This window comes from Hippichthys cyanospilos, chromosome 12 (assembly GCF_059441005.1).
Source record: "Hippichthys cyanospilos isolate Australia breed blue-spotted pipefish chromosome 12, RoL_Hcya_1.0, whole genome shotgun sequence".
Classification (NCBI taxonomy): Eukaryota; Metazoa; Chordata; class Actinopteri; order Syngnathiformes; family Syngnathidae; genus Hippichthys; species Hippichthys cyanospilos.
In genome coordinates, this window is record NC_142380.1 from 14,283,203 (window position 1) to 14,304,861 (window position 21,659).

At 41.8% G+C, this 21,659-nt stretch overlaps 3 protein-coding genes and 3 non-coding genes across 8 annotated transcripts; 1 reads left to right on the plus strand and 5 right to left on the minus strand.

Annotated features, from left to right (window-relative positions):
- Positions 1 to 1,324: 1,324 nt before the first annotated feature.
- On the plus strand, positions 1,325 to 8,776 carry LOC148415009 (lactosylceramide 1,3-N-acetyl-beta-D-glucosaminyltransferase A-like). Of its 3 annotated transcripts, XM_088429427.1 has the most exons (3): positions 1,325 to 1,473; positions 1,543 to 1,705; positions 6,030 to 8,776. In XM_088429427.1, exon 3 carries the CDS (start codon positions 6,222 to 6,224, stop codon positions 7,350 to 7,352), a length of 1,131 nt encoding a protein of 376 aa, XP_088285553.1. In that variant the 5' UTR covers positions 1,325 to 1,473; positions 1,543 to 1,705; positions 6,030 to 6,221; the 3' UTR covers positions 7,353 to 8,776. The 3 variants fall into 3 exon arrangements, with proteins under 3 accessions (XP_088285553.1, XP_088285554.1, XP_088285555.1); XM_088429428.1 differs by lacking the exon at positions 1,325 to 1,473 and having other exon boundaries at positions 1,511 to 1,705; XM_088429429.1 differs by lacking the exons at positions 1,325 to 1,473; positions 1,543 to 1,705 and adding an exon at positions 5,263 to 5,283.
- Positions 8,777 to 10,806: 2,030 nt separating this feature from the next.
- On the minus strand, positions 10,807 to 18,872 carry eif4a2 (eukaryotic translation initiation factor 4A2). Its single transcript, XM_088429776.1, has 11 exons — positions 18,722 to 18,872; positions 16,914 to 16,959; positions 16,696 to 16,828; positions 15,246 to 15,385; positions 14,648 to 14,816; positions 14,123 to 14,232; positions 13,895 to 14,038; positions 13,466 to 13,603; positions 12,922 to 13,011; positions 11,671 to 11,750; positions 10,807 to 11,611 (listed from the first exon to the last, which is right to left on the minus strand). Exons 1-11 carry the CDS (start codon positions 18,748 to 18,750, stop codon positions 11,467 to 11,469), a joined length of 1,224 nt encoding a protein of 407 aa, XP_088285902.1. The 5' UTR covers positions 18,751 to 18,872; the 3' UTR covers positions 10,807 to 11,466.
- LOC148415011 (small nucleolar RNA SNORA81) lies at positions 13,675 to 13,860 on the minus strand. Its single transcript, XR_015867535.1, has one exon. It is a non-coding gene; the product is annotated as a small nucleolar RNA SNORA81 (small nucleolar RNA).
- On the minus strand, positions 14,931 to 14,999 carry LOC148415012 (small nucleolar RNA SNORD2). Its single transcript, XR_015867533.1, has one exon. It is a non-coding gene; the product is annotated as a small nucleolar RNA SNORD2 (small nucleolar RNA).
- LOC148415013 (small nucleolar RNA SNORD2) lies at positions 16,577 to 16,647 on the minus strand. The gene has a single exon (XR_015867532.1). It is a non-coding gene; the product is annotated as a small nucleolar RNA SNORD2 (small nucleolar RNA).
- Positions 18,873 to 19,827: 955 nt separating the features above from the next.
- setd9 (SET domain containing 9) lies at positions 19,828 to 21,474 on the minus strand. The gene has a single exon (XM_088429904.1). It carries the CDS (start codon positions 21,441 to 21,443, stop codon positions 20,619 to 20,621), a length of 825 nt encoding a protein of 274 aa, XP_088286030.1. The 5' UTR covers positions 21,444 to 21,474; the 3' UTR covers positions 19,828 to 20,618.
- Positions 21,475 to 21,659: the final 185 nt, after the last annotated feature.

Consider the following 21,659-nt stretch of genomic DNA (forward strand, 5'->3'; position numbering starts at 1 on the left):
GTACAATATTTACATTTATTTATTTACAATATGTTCTATGTGGTCCCATCAGGCAAAAATCAGAATTCTGAATAATACTGTGGAAGATAAATTAGAAAGCAAAATGCACTCATTTTTATCCATTTCATGGGGCGGCCATTTTGCCACTTGCTTATACACAGATCAAAGCTGCAGTCTTGAGCAAACTGAACATGACATCACATTTGCGCGGGGCAAATGGAACGACCAATCGCAGCTTTGCTGATGAATGTCACATGACCAAAATCAGAAAACAAGTGTGCCGTGATTAATAATGACCTGACTCCTGAGCAACAGTTCCGTCATTTTTATTTAACGTTTTGACTCTTAAGAGGCACTGTGTATGGTTTAGACCGTTTTTCATGAAAAAGGAATAAATTAAATGAATATAAATTTCAAAAATGTGCAAATAAATGTGCGACCAACAGTATGTTTTAAATATAATCGTAAGTCTAGTTATCATTCAATTATATTATATGGGGGTGGCACTTCTCCAGAGGCTGCCGTGTTTGTTGTAGCTATAGTACGTTAAACACAATAATGATGATGTAGGCTAGCTGCTAACATTAGCGCCACCCAAACCATCTAATTTTGAAACGTCTGTCCCTAACCTAGTCAACTCAACTTGAATTTGAATGTAAACACTGAAATTTTGAAACGCGCTGTTTATGCCTTCCGTGTTTTCAATGCTTCCTTCTCAATGCATCACTATGCGGTGAAGCAAAGTTATAAAGGGGTTAAATTGAAAAAAAATATATATATGGTCTTTAAAGGTTTACAATACAATAATACAATACAGATGAAATGATTTGTGCTGTCTTTAGGCTTAAGCCAACTTTCCACTGGATGTGTAATGAGCATAATGAACTACATTTAGAATGGCAAATCCAGATTTCCAGTGTGGCGGTGAGAGAAATATATAGTAGTGTAATGCATGACATTTCATAAACGTAAAAGGTAGTATCGTAATATAACTAATTACTTTCAAATGACGGTAACAAGTACTAAATATTTTATTACAGTTTTGAAGTAACTTGCCCAACACTGATTGCGAGCGCGTATCGCACGACCGTAGAAGACTGCGTGCGCGTGAAAAATACCAGGAAAGTCACTGACATCAAATGTTCTCCTCTATGAGGAGGGGGCAGAGCGTGACCCTGGGTGGTCATGGCCTCTTCTAGACGGCGTGTAGCTCCGCCCTCGCCAAACAGTTCGAGAATCCCCGAATTGGAGTTAATTGCGCCGACTAGATTACAGCTCCACCCTCACCCACACCCCTAGGGGGAAGTGAGAGAGGCGGGCAAGATTTAGACTGCTCAGTCAACACACTCCACATACACAGAGAGCAAGTCAGAGCAAAAACATGAAGGGCAACTAATAAGCAAACAACACTCGAACTTGATGCCAAACTGTAGACATGGTGGCAAACGGAGGACGCTTGGAGCCACTCCTCGGGTGAGTCTTCTATTTATACCAATGGTGACTTTGGAAGTATGCGGTGCACATTTCCTGTGCTTGTTTTAGATGCCGCGTAAACGCTTGGAAGGTCCTTCTTCAGCCGAGCCGCCGTATTTTCCACGCGCCGATGTAATAGTGGAGTCACAGTGGTCCCGGCAACACCCTCGGTCAATAGTCTAGCCTGCCCGAAACCACGAGTCAGTTTACTGGATTGGGCTGCCAGGATGAGGTAAGAGCGCTTTCTTTTGTCCTCTCCAACGGCCAGAAGTTTGTTGAAGGATGTCTCGTTGCTCTTATTGGGATGCGCAAACAAGGGTGACTGCTGCGGTGCTCGTAGGGTGTCTCGTTACCCTCAGTGAAAGAGAGCCACTCTGAGCTAGTGACCCCATTAGGCACCGCGCGTCCACTGGCGATGTTTAAAAAGCTCTCAGGGTGCGGTGGGAGTCCCAGGCAGCTCAGGAAACATCACCATCTGTCCTCTGGCAGGTTTGAGTGCAGGAAGAAGGCCATTCTCACCCGTCGCATTGTTCTGATGCCGCCCATTGTGGCCCCCAGGCTTTTCCGTGGCTCTCAGCGCTTTCACAGGGTCGTCCACTTACCCCGCCGGCCTCCCTTGTTAGGCAACATTTGCTGTGTTGGCGTTTTGCATTCAGATACCAATGTCTGCCAAAAAACCCTTTCGTTCAAAACCTTCCTGTCACTAAAGCCTCCCAATCTCTTTTTTTGTGGTTACTGTTCCACGCAAGCGTGCTTTCACTTCTCGGCGGACCCACAGTACAATAAAAAGCGGACAACTGCAAACTGATTTGAGTAAAGCATCTACAATATGTCCAGTCAGGTTTATGATTTTAATCGTGGGAATGAAATCAATTAACGTTTATTCAAAGGTTTGGTTCATTCGAAAATAAATCGCATGAACTGTAAGGTTAGAATTCATAGCTTGTGTGGAAGAAGAAAAAAAAAAGTTTATGTGTTACATGTTTAAATCACATAAGTCTCAAACTCCAGTCCTATATCGTCAAATTCTTCCGTGTTTTCAATGCTTCCTTCTCGAACACACCTGATTCAAATGATTGGGTTAATTTTCAAGCTCCTGTAGAGTTTGATGATGACCTAATCATTTGAATTAGGTGTATTGGGAACATAAACCTGGAAAAGATCCAGAAAGCAGGCCCTGGAGGACTGATGTTGGAGACCAGTAAATGATTCAATTCAATTCAATTAAAAAAAAAAAAAGGTCAAATGTCCCCCTCTAGTAGTGGAGGAAAGTTGTGCAAAATACACAGACGGACTGACAGGCCTACGATTACAATTTCGTCTGGCTTGAAAAAATGACAGACCGATGACGGTAAGGGGGCGGGGCTCTGACTAATAACAAATGTCAGACCAGCAAAAAAATGTAAGTTGCCAAACTCTGGGTAAATTTTATCTTGGCTTACAGTTCAGCATTTTTTTGGACATGCCGAAGATCATTTTTGTTCTGATGGTTCTTGTGACATGGCGGGGAATTTTTGATTAACATTTCATCTGCAATGTTTCAACACTAATTACCTGTAATATCGCTTGTTGTGCAGTGTTCCTAAATTGCCCATTTGATTTGTCTTAAAATTGAAAGGATAACTTGCTTGGATAGAGAATGCAAAACTTTCATAAGGCACAACTTAACCTGCAGTTGAACCACATGACTTAACGATTCGTGCCTATTTATAATTATATTTTCAAGATTTACCTTGTGTACTATTTATTTTTGTTTTTTATTAATTAATTTATTTTTTGCTGTGTAACATATCAACCTACTCTATGCGATGATGCAGAGTGCAGAGGGAGTGCCCAAGATTGTTAAACTTAGATCCAAGGATTACGTTTTTTGGATAAAAACGTAAAAAGGAGAATGATAAAACATAAAGATTTGCAATATGAAGGCAAGCGAGATTAACACCTTCAACGTCTTATGTCACCTGTCACTATAAAAACCCACAGACATGTAAAATATGTTGACATTTGGCTCACATAGCTGATTAAACATTAACTACGGTAAGTTTTACATTGATTATGGGTATAACTGAGCAGTTAATAAAGAAACCGAGAATAAAGAGTCTCATTTGGAAAGCTGTTATAGCTACCATTTCCAAAACTATGTGATAGTAAATGTGTTTGTTCAGCTAACGCCAGGACAAGATCTAGGTAGCTAATATGTAAATATGTTGTGACACAATAGAGGAGTGGTTAGCAAAACCTTGCTTTTTACTTGTAGAGTATCTGACAGATAAAATATGCTCACAATAAAAAAATATAACCCTTTTAGTAAATGACCTTTCCAAGAATTACTCCAAAGGTTGAAACCTATGCAAAACACACAGGTATGAACGCCCTCTAGAGGACATGATTTCTTATTGCACTCTCGTGTCAGGTATTCATTCAGTCAGGGAACGTACTGTACATCGTGGTGTGGGGTTCAGTGTGTTTTGTCATAAGCTTGTCTACCTTATGAGTATTGACATGGCGACTGTATGGTTGAGTTTTGGTTTTTGTTTTAGGATGATGGAGATTTGATTGATATTTTCCTTGGGCAAGTTTTTTTTTTTCTTTTTAAGTTGGGGACAAAGACTGAAGACTGTTATACTTGGCTGACATACCAACAAGTACAGTGTGGGTATAGTTTCAAAAATGACAGACCGTTGACCCCGGAAGGGGGTCAATGTGCCATCGGGATCAGAAAATGAAATTGTAAAATGCCCACCTCTGATGATATCATGCTTCTTTAAATCTGTTGCAGCTTGGTTCACACTCCACAATGCCGCTGCTCTCCCTGCTTTTCAAATAGGTTCAAACATACTTGCAAATATATCAGAATGTATTTTTCGGCTAAATGCTGAAAACGTTTGTTCCACGGGGTGTTGACGAGGATATAGGCATTAGGGGAGGAAAATTTTGTTTTTAGCAATTAGCTTTTAAGCAGGTTTAAACATATTTGCAAGTATATTCAAATGTGGTTGACGTACGTAGATGAATAAATACTATTGAATAAGCGAATTTGAACCAGTTTAAAGTTGTTTAATCTACCTTGGCAGATCCATGCTTTTGTCAAATGGCCCATAGATAAGAATGTGAACAGTTCTCTGCCGTGATCGGCCGGCAATCATTTCAGCGGTGGCGTTCCGTGCATTTCACGCTTAGGCCTTCATTGATGTCCTACCAAGTCTGACACCACGGCTGGAGAAATCACACATATGCATTACTGGGCATTGTATCACCATTATTGTGTACTACAGAGGCTATTTTCCGGAGCATTTAAACATAAATATACTCGCATCAGCAGTTAAATCATTTCACTACACGTCATACGTGATATCCATTAATTGAATATGGGCAAAATAAAATAACAAAAACATATTTAAAATGAAAAAAGAAATAAAATGCTTGCACTCATCAAAACCGCTATCCCCAAAACACTTATTCAAACACAAAATCTATTCTTTTTTATTTCCTCATGAAGACTTCAATGACTTGGTTGACGTTTTCTTCTCCTTCAGCCATTTGTGGCTAATTAAAGCCAGTAGATATAATTAGTTTTTCTGCTAAAGGTCCCCGGCTCTGGCTCTGCTGTTTTCTACACCGTTAATACCAAGGCACTGTGTTGCTCTGCATAGCGCTGCCTCCCTTCCAATCCATCCAACAACAACTTGTGATATGATCGGCTCGCGCAACTGTCTATCAACTATATGTTTCCCTTCACTTACAGTGAACAGACGCCCGCACTGTTGATCTGAAGGCCTCGGGCAGATTTCAGACAGTCTGGTGACACAAGTTAGTTGAATTCTGATTGGATAAAAACTCTAACCTAAAACTACAATGCTGGAAGGAGTGAATATGACACGAGGAGAACAGAATATGGAGAATAATTATATATATATATATATATATATATATATATATATATATATATATATATATATATATATATATATATATATATATAGAGAGAGAGAGAGAGAGAGAGAGATTATTATTTTATTATTTTTATGATAATGATATCAAGTTATGTTAGGCCTGCAGAGAAGGCCTTGCTGGCCCTGACAGTCCACCACTGCATATCAGGGTGTTCAATTTCAGACTAACCTGTAGAAACACGTTTAAAACTCAATATTTGATGAATGAAAGTTGATGTTTATTGTTGTTTTTCTTTTGTTAGCATTGAAAAGAATGCAAGTTTATGTAGTATACTTGTACAGTTTTAGAGCTAATGGTCTCACAGTCATGGTATTGTGTATGTGTGTTGGGTCTGTTTACTATAAGGGGCTTTGCCAAACAATAATTGAGAAGCACTGCCCTAATAGCAATAACTGGCCAGAAGGCCCCGCCATCTCAATCACAAGGAACCCCAAGATCTCAGCGTGCTTTTATACAGTACATTTCCGTCGTCCACAGAGGTGAAGCGCAGCTAGAAACAACCACTGTTATGTTTTCACAAATTCCAATAACTACCCAATAACACTCTGTTGTGTGACCACAGTCAAAGTTGTCAACAAAGTCAATATGCTCTCTTCCCTCAGATGAAGATGAATGTCTGACTGCTAAGTGGCTCGGAAGACATTATTATTCTGTGATGGACGATGTTTCCCAGCAGACCCAGTGACTCCCATCATCACCACCTAAAATGGAAAACACGCTAAGTGCTGCACTGAGATGCCACAGTAACACAGCTCCGAGATTTTGTAACTTCACTACCCCGAGCAAGTGACGAGATGATTTGGAGATTCCGCCGGGTATGGAAGATGCAATTTTTCCAGCTGATAACCACCTTTCTGGTGCTGTCGGTGGTCATGGTTTGGTGGGACAACGGCATGGTGAACCACGTCAAGTCTTACTCGTACCGCCTCCTGGTGAACCGCTTCAGCTACATCAACAAGAGCCTCACCATCACTCGCGAGCAGGCCAGGGGCTTCACCAACTTCCGTAGCCTGCTGGATCACCCGGACAAATGCGCCGGCCAGGACGTCCTCCTTCTGCTTTTTGTCAAAACGTCCCCGGTGAACACGGCCAGGCGCGAGGCCATTAGATCTACTTGGGGTAACGAGACCTTCATCCTGGACTCGTTAGGGGTGACGGTTAAGGTGGTGTTCGCCTTAGGAGCGCCCACGGGACCCAACGGCACGCACGCCGATCTTCAAAGGCAGCTCTACCTCGAGGACCGTCGCCACGGAGATTTGATCCAGCGGGACTTTTTGGATTCCTTCCACAACTTGACCCTGAAACTGATCATGCAGTTCCATTGGATGCATCGGTGCTGCGCTCACGCTCGCTTCCTCATGACGGCCGACGACGACGTATTCGTTCACATTCCCAACTTGGTGGCGTACTTGCAGGACGTCAGAGACCGGGGCGTCTCTGACTTCTGGGTGGGCCGGGTTCACAGGGGTGCGCCGCCGAACCGCAGTAAGGACAGTAAGTACTACGTACCTCTCGAGATGTACCAGTGGATGTCATACCCTGACTACACGCCCGGAGCGGGCTACGTGGTGTCCGGCGACGTGGCCAACAAGATCTACCATGCCACGCTGACGCTCAACGCCTCGCTTTACATCGACGATGTGTTCATGGGCATCTGCGCCAAGGCGGTTGGCGTGTCGCCGCGGGAGCATTTGTATTTCTCGGGGGAAGGTAAGGCGCCTGATCACCTGTGCATCTATAACCAGATGATTACCTCTCACGGCCACGTGGAGGACCTCCAAAGCCTGTGGAAGGTGGCCACACACCCGCAGGTGAAGGAGAAGACGTCTGGACTCCTTGGCAAGCTATACTGCACGGCTGTGAAGATCTCTCTGCTTTGTCGATACCATCTCAATGGCTACCCTTGCGTCGCTGCTTTTTATTGAAGTTGCGCATGGCTCGAGTGAGAATACGGTGGCGCCATTACAAGTGACCGACCTTACGGGTTTTTGTGATTCGGGCCACCGCTTGGCCAATTTTCAGCTTGGAATTGCGTGTAAAAACCTAGGATACCGGCGGTAGAAGGCGGCAGCCGACTCAAGGCAAGATAGTGAAACATTCTCGAGAAAAACAAGTTTGAAGCTGTCTGTTGCTACTCCCAGCTGTCAAATTAAACATAAAATAAAGAGAATGTCATTGTGTTTTTCAAATGACCACAAATTCTCTAAAAACCTGTGAGGAAATGATGTGACCGCAAGCTTCTCACTTAGTTTGTGAAACTCTTCTTTGCTTGTGTTTTGTACGTGTGTCATGTTCCTGACGTCATTCCCTCGGCCACACCCTCGTGAAAGTGCGCAGCTCAGGCATACAGTAATTACACCTAATAAATAGCTTTTATTTCTTTATATTCTCTTTATATTTTTTTTACAGTGCAATGCCGTTTATGAAATCACAACAAAAATGGTAATTTGAGTTTTTCCTTTCTGTTCAAGGTAGCGTACATATTCAGACTTAACTTAAAAGTCTCCTCAGTCTCTGGTCTGAAGTACAAAACAATCTCTATTTAGTTTTACTCTTCTAATACACAAACCTTTTTTTTTTTTATTAACTTTGGACAGTTAAATGTTCTGTTAAAACAAGTCGTCTTTAACGCCATCAACCTGTTTTCATAGCTAAAAAAGAAAGATGTTAAATACAATAAGAATGCCAGCTGATGAAATCCACCTTACTGTACCTGTGCGTTTGTTCAAAGTAGACCATTAGTGGAGAATCAATCTTGACAAAAAACAGGTAGAAGTCGCAAATATACTGTCATGAAATATAATGGGTTGAAGTAAAAAAAAAAGTCATGACTATCTGAGTCATTACTCGCATGACTCAAAACAGAAGTGAGGAAAACTGAGCAGGTAAACACATCTGTGTCCTTTCAAATATTTCCCAATCATTCATGAGCCAGACATTTTTGTGAAGAAAGGCTAAGGGTGAATTTATGCTTGAGTGAGTACTTGATTAAATATTTATTTTGTTGGCTACAGATCAGATGCTGCCTTAAGTCAAATAAAATAACTAAAGGACTATTGACTGTGTTACATCACAATACGAAGGGGAAGTGGTTCAAATGATGAAAATCATTTTCAAGTTCCGACGGAGCTCGCTGATGGGCTACCGTAACTCAGGTGTTCCGAGGACGAGAACCCGGAAAACATGAAGGACTCTGGCCATTGAGGACCAGATCTTGACACCTGTGATCTAATGAGTCCAAATATATCTGTGTGGCTTCGTGTAAAATTCCACAAAGAGAAGGAAAATGTTGAATGTGACCGATAATGTAAGCGATTTGTTGACTAAAATAAAGCAATGTCATAAAATGGCCAACGTTTCCTCAGTGATTATTTTGTTTGAGAAACAAAGCTTGTTTTTGTCCATTCAAATCATCAACACATCTATAAACAAGCTAAATCTAGTTGTTTTAAAAATGCTTATGCGACTGTTTTTTGACTTTGGCTCCAGAGATAGCAGAGCCCACTTCTGACTTTCCAGACTCGGAATTTCCTAACAGGAAGAAGATGCTGATTCTTGAGGAAGTGGCTCGGAATTACGCTGTGCCACAAGTTCTTGACGATCTTTTTTCTGCTTCTGACATGATGTCACAAAACCTGTGACAAAAAGTCAGCTGTGAAACTGCTTGTGTTTTTACGTGCGTCATGTTCCTGATGAGTATTTCCCGCCATGTACGGTCAAACACTCATGTGTAGACGTGAACTGTATTGGGTGAAAGTAAAATTCAGGAAAAAAAAAATCCATAATATTCCAGTGAACTACCGTGACTGGAAATCAAAACAGAAAAGAGAAATATTGAGCAAGAAATGACGTGCCCCCCTTCAAATATTTCTTAATCACCCATACTCTGCCTGCTTTCATTTTCGGAAAGACAGGGATGAATTTAAGCACTGACTGGTTTACACTGGCATATGAATCAAAAGTGGTTTGAGTGCCTCACGATGATTCATAGGAATCCAAAAGATCGACATATTTAATGAGTCCAAAAATATCTGCATGGCTCACGTGTAAAATTCCACAAGCAGAAGGAAAATGTTGAATGTGACTGATAATGTAAGCAGTTTGTGGACTGAAACGGGCAACTTTTCCACAGTGAGCCATTTTGTTTGCGAAACAAAGCATGTCCCTTAACCCCTGGGGGAGATTTCGACCCGACTCAGTAAGAGGTTTTTGATGTGTGATATCAAAGGGCAAAGCATACAAAAAAAATTCTAGGGGGCTAAAACAAAATGTAACACTTGCAAACGGGGGTCGAAAGGTACACCCTTGCAGATGTCATATTTGGCCCATGTCAGGCTCATTTACTGCCATTAAAAAACTGTATTGTCAATAATGGACTTTCTGGAAGCCCAATGTTTTATTGTGCATACCCTTCAAATTTTGCATGAACCTTTTCAACGGCAACTCGCTAACAGGGTTCAATAAAAATGTTTGTGTCGAGACCCCAACACCACCGGGTGGCGCAAAATGGCACAGACAATTTCTGACATTTGCAAGCCTATCATCAACTTTTTTGACTGGCTTAGCCTAACTCCCATAATGCAAAGTTCTTGTGATGCATTGTGGGACTTGTAGTTGACAAACGGCTTCGAATGAAGGAAATGTTGCATGAAAGATTTAATTTTGCTGCAGGGAAACCTATTCTTTATCCATTATATCTGCATATTCTCGTCTGTGAAATCTAGGCTGACGATTCTGAACATTTTGAGGGGTTGAAAGTAAAATGACATTTGATAATGTTATGACCCTTTCAAAGTCAGCCCAAGTTGGGTGATAAGGTTGGTGAAAAATCCCCAGACAACCAGGGGTTAAAATCCTCAACAACTCTATAAACAATCCAACAGCTCTATAAACAATCCATATCTAATTCAATATGGCCTGCAGATTTAGGAGGGGGGAAAAATGGTTATGCACCTCGACCTTTGAAGGCTTTCTTCTAAAAGCCTGCGACCTTTGTGTGGATAAGAGGCTATGGAAAATGAATAGCATGAGCCAGGGGCTGCAGGGACCGTTGCACAACTATCTCACAGTTCATCGGTCGGGGCTCACTCCTAGTCTTCCCGAACGAACTTACAATCTCCACACATGCACGCCGGAAGCGGAAGACAATAAGCCATTAAGAGCTCTACATTAATTGTATGTCTAATTTAGTAGAGCATTCAAACTTAGCGATCAAGCGAGTCCATCGCAGACCTCTTCTATTCCACCCACATTCCTCCGGGGAAGCGGAGTCCGGAAAATCCGAGGCTCTTATGGGTGGACCAGTACGGTTTTTGCCTCGGCCGTGGAACGGCGGACCAGTTCTACACCCTCAGCGACTTATGACCACAGCGACAACAGTAGCTTTTACAGCAATTAATTTATTAAGACATTCTTACAATTTGAGAGATGTGAAAAGTAGTGCAGGGGGAGGTGTGCATGTCTGTAAATGCTAATACTCTATTGTGAGTAAAACACCAGCAAACTATGGCCGAACTGAGAAATCCTTGACAGCAAGTCGGTTGAAAACATGACACATTTAAATAAACATTCACAAAAAAGCAAATACAAATCTACTATTAGATATAATACCGTGACAAGCGCCTCTAGTAAGCAGGCCCACAACACATCGCACATGTTAGCATAACAGAATTTGCAGACTTTATACAGCACTTATACCTTTTAGTCCACAAGTAGGTTACTAAATGGTGGAGCACATCGAATATACGCATTATAATAGAACATGGAAAGAAATGCCTGAAAAGGACCACGATAACAGACCCCATGGCTTTGTAGCTCCAACCAGACAAAATCGTGGAGGTTTGAAGTCTACAACTGTCCAAGAGGGACTACCATAGAAATCACCTCGCGAAAATATCCAAATCCAACCTTTAGCATCGATACGTTCTTTTTGTTTTCTTTTCTTTTCTTTGTTTTTCCTCCCCCACCCTCTGGAATAATAAGCACAATGCAAGTGTACAGTCAACTATCACTGCGTTTTATAAAGGAAAACCAAAAGGCTCAGATGAGATCTGCCACATTCATGGGCATCTCCTCCACCGTAGTATTGTAAAACGTCTCAATGTCACGCAGAATCCTCTTGTCTTCTTCGGTGACGAAGTTGATGGCGACGCCCTTTCGGCCAAAGCGGCCACCGCGGCCGATTCTGGAGAAGGGCGCAGCAGTCAGGAGAACGTCTTGATTTAAATTCACAATTCCGCTTACCTGTGAATGTAGTTCTCTCGGTTTGTAGGAAGGTCATAGTTGATGACCAGGGACACTTGCTGAACATCAATTCCACGAGCCTGGGAACGGAATGAGCAAAGTTGTCCAAAACGTTCTAAGAATCATGGCGTTTAAGAGTTGATAGAAATACTTTAATGTGGCTCGTGTGTAAGTAACAGACTCCTATGTTAGAGGAAGCCATTGTGGAGGACGAGCCCCAATCTCCCAAAGGTTCACGCCGCAAAGTCATTGAGGGACTTTCACAGGATTTTTGGGAAACCTTTGGGCTACTTATCACCACATTTGCATTTTAGAAATGATCGGCTTCACTTGAAATTGTACATTTATATACCTTGATCAACATTGACAAGCAGAATAATTAAATCCTCATCCATAAGAAGGCATAGGGTACACAATTAGCTTGTTTCCATTTTACCGCCTATACAAAAATTATCGCCCAAATGGCCAATTTCATGCACAATTAATTTGAGAATAGATTGTCATCTCAATATAAACCCTTCTTGTGACATTTGTTTGGTGCGGTATCATGAGATTTCTCACATGCTGAGCTCACACCGAAAAAGCGGACTGTTTTGCATTGCAGTCAATTTAGATTGGATGACAAGCACCACGTTGGACGCGTTTGGAGCGCCGCGACACCTAATGCAAAGCGGTATTTCAATCATTTTGCCCCGTCACCAAAATTTCATTTAATAATAATAATTAAAAAAAAACAAAACAAAAAACAAACTGCCGACTTTGTGACTGCACCATCGGCTTCAGCAACGTTCAACATCTGACACGGGGCAGGGATGAATCGCAGTGGGCGGTTGGCGGAGACGCGACGCTATGCAATACTAAAGCTGCTATGTGCAGTATTTACTTCCATTTTTAACAGCTGTTCAACTGTAGTTACTGTGCCAGGACTGATAGTGCGGCGCTAACAGCATGGGCCACTTAAATGTGACCTTGAAACTTTCTTCTTCTGTCAGACTAGTATTAACGCAAGGAGAGGAACACGAAAGGAAAAAAAGTCAATAAAAGCGCTGTAGGAGGAAAGAATTGGCTCTACTACATCACAGAAAAGCTCAAAGCGGTGCTCTCCTTCCCCGATCAACTGTATACACAGCAACCTCACCCCCCCCTCTCCTCGCGCAGCTATGTGAACAAACTATATTCTGTGCTGTGTGAACGTAGCATGAGGTGAAAGCTACTTTGGCTGAGTAAAAATGGGCACAACTTGATACTAACCAGTAGATCAGTAGTGATCAACACTCTACTTGAGCCTGACCTAAATTCCCTCATAATGACATCACGCTCCTTCTGGTCCATATCACCATGCTGTGGAGGAGAAAAACACAAAACTAAAAAAATCAAGAGCTTCTTTTAAAAAAGTGACCCCCCCCCCCCAACAAAGAAAACCAACTAAATGCCTTATTGTTCTCAATAACCATAATGAAAAAACAATTTGCTCAATAAAACTGTGTACATGCTATTGTTTATTCCTTTAACAATACAGCTACGAATCAAATTTGATGAAAAAGAGTTAAGTTTTTAACCAATATTAAAATTGGATTTATCATCTGAATCATCCAATATGAAAAGCTTTTATAAAACTGTCTATTTTTTACATGCAATATGCGTTAGACCTTATTCGTACTAAGTGAAAAAAAACTACTGTCCTTTCTTTAAACAAATATTTGTTTTTAGAGTAAATCAGTAAACTAATTCCTCAAATCAAACTAATAAATGGGTAGTTTGCCCACCCTTGTAAATAAAGCGCCGCTAATCATACCAGAGCAGAAACGGTGAAGTCTCTAGCATGCATCTTCTCAGTCAACCAGTCTACTTTTCTTCTAGTGTTGAGGAAGATCACAGCCTGGGTGATGGTCAGAGTCTCGTAGAGGTCACATAGCGTGTCCAGCTTCCACTCCTGAGCCGCACACACAAATAGAGAAAATCCAGGCACTTCTAAGTCAATCATAATTAGGCCCAAGTTGAAAGTCTTGTTGCACAGCATCTCGAGACAATGGACAGCGGACATTAAGAAAGAGGTCCCTCCACGTCTCATTTCCGAAGCCGTGAGCTTTTATCTCCTTCCCTGGTGTACCCATGCTTACACACCCACATTGGCCGAGCCCCGAGAGGCTCAGCATCTGCAGTTTGAGCAGGGTGCTTTAGAGAGAAGGCACATCAAGATGAATACGGCCTCTACCAGACTTACCTCCCGCTCAACATTTATGTAGAACTGCTTAATACCCTCCAGGGTAAGCTCTTCTTTCTTCACCAAGATGCGGATGGGGTCCCGCATGAACTTCTTTGTCACCTCCAGCACATCTGTAGGCATGGTGGCAGAGAGCAGGACAACCTAAAACAATAATAGAATGCCCGTCGCGTTAACGGAAACTGCCAATTAAAAGTAGGTAGTTAAGGAATAACTTAATTGCCTAACCTGAATGTTTGTGCTGAGTTTCTGGAAGATCTCGTAGATCTGATCTTTGAAACCTCGACTCAACATCTCATCAGCTTCATCCAAAACAAACATCTTGATCCATTTTGGAGCTGTGTGAGAAGGCAACGTTATCATGTTGGCTTGCAGTTAATTCATCCATTTCCCAGAGCCGCTTATCTTCACAACGGTCGCAAACTTGCTGGTGCCTATCCCAGCACTGGACACCCTGCTGGTTGCCAGCCAATGGCAGGGCACCCCGGGCCAAACAACCATTCATGTACCCAATCACATGTATGGAAAATTTAGCATGTCCAATTCACCTGCCATGCAAGTTTTTGAGTGTGAGAAGCCGAAGCGCCCGGAGAACCCACGCAGGTTCGGGGAGAACATGCAAACTTCACACAGGTAGGCCAGGCCAAGGTGTAATTGAACTCTGGTCCCTGAACCGGACGTGCGAACCACTGCGCAGCCCCATTTGAATTCAATCTGTTAGCTAAATATAAAAGTAGCCCGCATCTCACTCACACAGATGTCTCCTGTTGAGCATGTCATACACTCGACCAGGTGTTCCCACAACTATGTGCGGGGCCTCGGCCTGAAGCTTTTGGATCTCACTGCGGAGATTGGTCCCTCCAATACAGGCGTGGCAAGTCGCCCCCATGTAGTCACCAAGAGCCAGAATGACCTTCTGAATCTAGAGAGCGGGGGAGGAGAGGACAAGCAAAACAGATCAGCAACAACAACCAACCCAAAAAAAAAAACAAAAAAAAAACAAAAAACAAAAGGCAGCACATTTAGACAGACTGGAGGGTGATCAGTGCGTCAAAAAGGTCAACACGAAGTCAGTCCCGAAAGGTGGTGCGCCATGACGTCACCCAGTTATTCACACCGACATATTCCCAAGAGGACAGAGGAAGTTAAGCCAGATCGCCTTTTAGACCAGTGCAGTCATGGACCGAGACTACACCAAATCTCAGCGGGGGGGCTAAATGTCAAATTAGCAGAATTGACACAAGTCTGTTGATAACGGTACCTTTTCGATCTGAACAGTGTCCTCAATGTGCTGCCTAGGTCTGAGACACTGCTGAGGTATTCAAGAGTCATGACCTCAGGAACAGCATACCTGCTGAGCCAGCTCTCTGGTGGGAGCCAACACCAGAGCTTGCGTCTCCTTCTGCTCTATGTCCAGCTGCTGCAAGATAGAGATGGCAAATGTGGCCGTCTTGCCAGTGCCTGACTGGGCTTGGGCAATGACATCATAGCCTGATGGCAAAAGGGCATACAGAATCACGTAGGGCAAATAACCAACCAATTCATGTATCATTTGTCAATACTTTAAAGTCAGTGAGTTCCCCAACTACTGTGTCACAGCACACTTAAAAAAAAATAAGTCTTTCATCAGACAGTACCTAATATCAGCGATGGGAACATGAAGCCTGATGAACCAATTAGTTTCTTGGTCCTCTAGATGGCACTTGTGTTTTAGAAAGATGCAGTGGAAGTTTAATACATTTCCATTGCACACGCCTCTGCCTTTAAACCAGGGGTCTCAAACTCCAGTCCTCGAGGGCCGCAATCCTGCATGTTTTTGATGCTGTCATTAACTCACCTGAATCAAATTAGTAGCTCATCAGCAAGCTCTGCAGGAGCTTGAAAATTGGAATCAGGTGTGTTTAAGAGTGTAACATGCAGGTTTGCAGCACCCAAGGACTGGAGTTTGAGACCCCTGCTTTGAACCAAGAGTACCACCCAGCGGAGGGAGAAAAAAAAAAAAAAAAAAAAAAAAATCACAACTGGGTAACGAGGCTTCATTTTCCTACCACTACCTAATATAACTACAATGACCTTTACATTTTCACAGGCTATAAAGTGGGACAGGTACAATATTTTCACCGCAAGTACTTATGTGATTAAATGGCTCCAGGAACATATTGGTATATTGTTGCTGTCGGCAAGAACACAAGTTGTAGTGTATGACATTTCACGACAGAATCCACATTGTGCTATTGATACAGCCATTGAAGTGATAGTAGTCTGCTTACTTCAAATTAATTTTAAATATTGTTGATAGCACATATGTCCAGTTAAATCGGATGTTAAATCAGAAAAAAATAAGTGGTTTTAAAAAAGAATAAAGTTTATATATTTTTCTTAATTTTAAAAAGAGTGCTTTGACAGCATTTTTGCCCATAGCTATTCAATGTTCAATCATTGGTGAGCAATCTTTAAAATGGGCTTGGAGTAGGGGCTAATTTGGACACTGCTAGTATTCTCTGATTTCAGGTATAGTCCAAACTAACAATACAATGTTTGTGTCTTTCTGTCCTGATAAAAACATTTTGGAGGAATGATTCCACCAGGCAGCAGCAATATAATCTTTATGGTGTTATTTTGGTGGTGTGCTGTAATATAATCTTGGTTTAACAGAAGAAAGGGAAATGTTGACTAAATGTTGAGTGATCAGCGAGAAAATAATATCCCCATTATTGGGTAAGTCCCGAAAGATGGTAAGCATCATTTCACTCATGTATACCAGAGTTATTATTTTTTGCTAATAAATTAGATAACTGTACCTTTGATGCAAGGTATTATTGCCCTCTGTTGAATGGCTGAAGGCTTCTCAAAACCGTATGCATAAATTCCCCGAAGAAGAGTCTCCTTCAGGTTCATGTCATCAAAGTTGTCTGTAATGTCATTCCAGTTGCTCTGGGGAAGGGCAAAAAAACAAAAAACAAATGAGTACATATGTATTGGCACCTTGCAGTATTAATTTGTTGAAAAGTATTTGTACCTCGATGACACCATCTGGCTCCATTCCATCTGGCCCCACATGGTCGCTGCCAAGACAAAGTCAATCATCAATTAAATTCAATTGCATTTATATAGCAGCAATTCTTAATAGAAGTTGTCTTAAGGCACCTGACATAACAGAGCGGGGTATAAATCAACACTTCGCTACATAAAATGCCAAATGGACCCTGTATGAAAGAGCACTAAGCAAGCGAGGCAAGCAAAATCTCCCTCTATAGAAGGAACCTTGGACAAGCCTCTTCCTGTCAGTTGGGCAGCCATCTGCCCTAAACAGTTGGGTCCATCGAGAAGTGTAAATGCTTTTTGGCTACATTGGCACTTACAATTAGAGGAATGTTGGCACGGTTATTCGGTAAAGATAAACACGTGTTAAATCATGTCGCGCCAATGTGCAACCATGCAGTGGAGGATTTACCACTGGACAAACCAGCAATTGTCCATCCTCCATTTAAAATATGATCAGTGAGTTGAGTATCTAAAGCTGGGCAATCCATTGATCACACCAAGTTTTTAGTCTTTATCTACTTTAATATTTCATGCAGGATTTAAATGATCAATCTCTTCCTTCTGATGCCCTCCTTTGCAAACAAGTAGATTTGATCAGAAGGAGGTTAAGACTTCATGCACTGTGAGGAAGTGTAGTGGATTAGATATTGCAAAAAGAAAACAGCTTGAATAAAAACTACTTTACATTTTGTCCCCCCATGACAACATCTTAGAACCAGATACTCTTGGTAGCGGCAACACTGTGGTCTGTGGCAGCCAAGGGGGATGAGTAGACGTGGACAAAACACTTTCAATCATAAAAAATCATATTGATGTAGTTGAAGTGGTTAACTATATTAAATGCTGATTACTATTACCAATTACACTAAAAACGTCAAGGGGATACAGTTGTTAGTTAACCCCCAATGATCTGTAGCACATCGCATTCAGAAACATTTGCAAAGGAGAGAGTTGATCATCCAAATAGTTGATGCCAAATACCATTGAAAATCATTCCTGAGTAAAAATGGGGAGGGCCCCATGACTGAGCTTGCCTTGGGCCCCCCGAATGACTAACTGAGCCCCTGCAACCACGTGGTCAGACCACGTGGTCCGGTGAAAACTGCTCAGCTATGGCGCAGTCCTATCAGATGAACGTTACATTACAACAATACCATAAATAAAGTTCCGCTACTTCATTTGCAATTATCAGTTGTCCTTGTCCCTAAATGACTCCCGTAATAACCACGTCACTCGTCCAATTGCACGAGCCGGGCCGAGCCCGGTTGACTACATTCCAAAAAAATGTGCCGGTTATGTAATCGAGGTTTCGGACTCGGGTTTAGACTTTGGGGTCACATCGCGCCATAAATGATATGTTGTAATCGTATGCATTTACATAATTTGAGGAAAATCTCAATATAAAACCCGCTGTTCGCTCATAGTGCCAACATGTCGGTCAGTTGGGCCTACACTGCCCTCCTGCTCAGTCAACGGAGAATAGTGAGCAGACAACGCTATGGGAACACGATCCACCCTGTTCACATTTAAATTTGAAATGCAGATCACGTATCGTAAAACATACTTAAAATATCGAGTTCTTTCCCCCACATTTCCTAGTTTGAAGGACCCATCGTGAACGTATACCGCCCAACCGTTAGCAACCCCATCCCGTTAGCAAGGTCCGCCTCAGGGCCTAGGCTGCTATTCAGCCAATCGACGAAATATGGGACGAGGAGAAAAATCTACAATTTTAACGCAAGCATCGTTACAATATTTTGATCTCGACGTGATTTTACTTACCTGTTGTAATCAGCAGAATCGTTAGACATGATACGTATCCAAGCTCGGCATGCGACTGGAAAGATCGCTGATGGCGACGTCAACTGCCTTTATGCGGCCGATCTACTTTCGCAGTTTGAACTCTATATTCGCTACCGCCGCAAATATTATTTATAGTGCGTCTATAATTCCCCCATACCCTATTCAAGTATAAAAGTTATAAATGAGTTCAAATGCTGTCTCCACGTACGAAATAAAAACGATAATCATAGCTAACTATATTTATTAGCGGAAGGATTTTGCTGTAATATACAGTGCTGCGGCAGCTACGGTGCCCGGGAGAAGACAAACATAATGCAGTCGCGGTTGCATAACAGGGTTGTCATTGAGCCAAAGAATGAAACTCAAATAAATGTGCATTGTATTAGAAGTAGAAAACATATTTTTTGTTTTTAAACATTTTCATGCTCGTAAAAAGCCGTGGATTATTCTTAATAATTGGCACTCATTTTTTTTTTAAATATTATTGTTATCATCTCTAGTGGTCTGTGGACAAACATTACACTGCCTGACATTATACTAGGAGGGGTTTAAAAACTTTATGACTTTGTCAAAAATAGTTATTTTCATGTAGTTTTGCTTTCTTTATCTTTTTTATAACTGTGAACTACCAACTTGGTAACATTTTAATTTATAGATTTTTAAAAGTCTGGTTTTAAGCTCGCTTTAGTACTATAGTTGATACAGCCATTGGATGTACAACGTGCACAAACTGGCATGATACTGTTTTATAGAGACAATCAATGCAGAGTACTATTTATAATTATGCTTTGACTGGTGGTGGTAGACATGGGTCACATTTATCACTGGGGAAAGCGACTGTCAGAACTTGACACCCATACATGTACTGTACACGCTGATGCAGCTTCACTAGTGGTTGTGTTTGTGGATCTCATTCATCCAGGCCAACCAAAATGTCATACTCCATAAAACAAGGCTTGGTTATGAGCTAATTAGCCTGGTTCACTTCACAACACATCTACAGGCTATCAACAAGTTCTGTGGTTTATTTAATCAAAGAAAATTACAATGTTTTACACACTTTCTAAATGATGTATGTCCTAGAGGTATTGGTTTGATTTTTTATTTTATATTTAATTTTGCGAGTTTGTTGTACTACACAAAAAGCAAGCAATGACGAGTCCTGTGGAAAAATAAAAAGTAGAATCCTCCACTCTTCTAAGCATAGTGGCATTTTTCTTCTATTGATGAATACTAAAGTATTATATTAGGCTTCAACTAAAGACTGGGTGTGGCACAGTATAAACTTGTACAACATGTAGTAAGAGCTTTTTCATACTTTTTAGCCATGGCATCTCAATCTGTTTTCTATTGAGAGTGATTGTAGGTCATTTTAATTCATGCTTTTTTAGGGTTTCTAGCGCGCTCACTAACTTCTGAAATTGTTCAAATGACAATTGGCAGGCATAACAATCACGTAATGTAATTTGATATGCTACACATGTTTTGCTTTACAGAATTCTAGTAATGTGAGTGTAATACTTCCTGCACTATTATTTTGTGTCCTGCATTTGCCTCCACCCACAGTTGACAGACATGATCCATTTTCTAAATCACCAATTCTTTTTCTGGGGCATGTCACCGGTGAGTTGGAGGATATCCCAGTGGACAATGAAGGAAGTTAAAGCAAGAGTCTCCTTTACTCCCTAAAGATCACAGATTAAAAACCTTAATTGCTTTCATTTCTGAGTTCCGGAAAATAAGAATGGCAGCAAGTTCTTCCTAATAGCAAATAATGTTTTCAGTGTAATAATCAAACAAAGCTATGAAGGCACATTTTATTTTTCGGTACTCCTCACCCTCTGGCTGATACTTATAGGTCCAAGTATTGATTGTTCTAGTGCACAATGGTGTAGTAGTTGGAAAATAGCTCCTCTCCTGCTGTTATGTCTCTGAGCGATACGAGGACCACACAGCGTAGAGGTCTCTGCGAGTGTGGGCTGTAGTTGACATTGGGAAGATAGCGCCGAAGCTCTATGGGAAGCGTGTCCGGAACATCGAACTCCTGATAGCACACATTGGCGGGCCTGTCATTGGAGCAGTTGTTCACATACTGACCCACTGCCAGCGGATTCTGCGGAGTGACTGTCAGCCAGGTGGTATCGCTTGTCATGAACGGGCCCATTTGGTCTCTACCACTGCATGACTTGTATACCATCTTGGAGATCCCTTTGTCATTTCCATCAACCAAGACACCGTCTATGCACCTGAAGACAAATGGGTTACTGATGGATTGGAGAAGAATGGGCTCATAAGCTTGGTAGATGGTGCCAGGATACATGGCAACCATTGCTCCTTCAGGTACCAATCCTCTGGTGACAAACACTCCAGTTCCCGCATGAGGAAGTGTGCTGGGCTTCCGGTCGATGCAGAATCCAAGTGATTGGAACATGGCATCGTGCACACAGCGCTCGTTGCAACTCATTACCTGGCTATGAAAGTTACTGAGCTCCACATGACGATTCGCCCCATGGAGAACTCGGAAGAGTTTCAAGAGGTTCCGTGATATCTCTTCGTCCGGGACCAACTTGTCCTCACAGCGTCCTTTGACTTGACGAAGGGTTTTCTCATTTTTAGAGATGTTTAGGACAATCCAAGGCAAAAATCGGTGTCGGTATGACTTCCACTTAAGCCGAAATCTCTCCAATACGTTTCTAAACATTCAGATGGACGAGGTGCAAACACTGCTTGGCTAAATGGATAGACGTCACTAACGACTTAATCACTTCCGACACGAGTGCTTCACAACATATTAATTTGCTCCTATCCATTCGTAGCCGAATATTTGTATTTAAAATATATCGGCAATTATAAAACAACATTTTATATTCACCTACAGAACAAAGTCTACAAGTGTAAGTATTATGTAGATGACTTC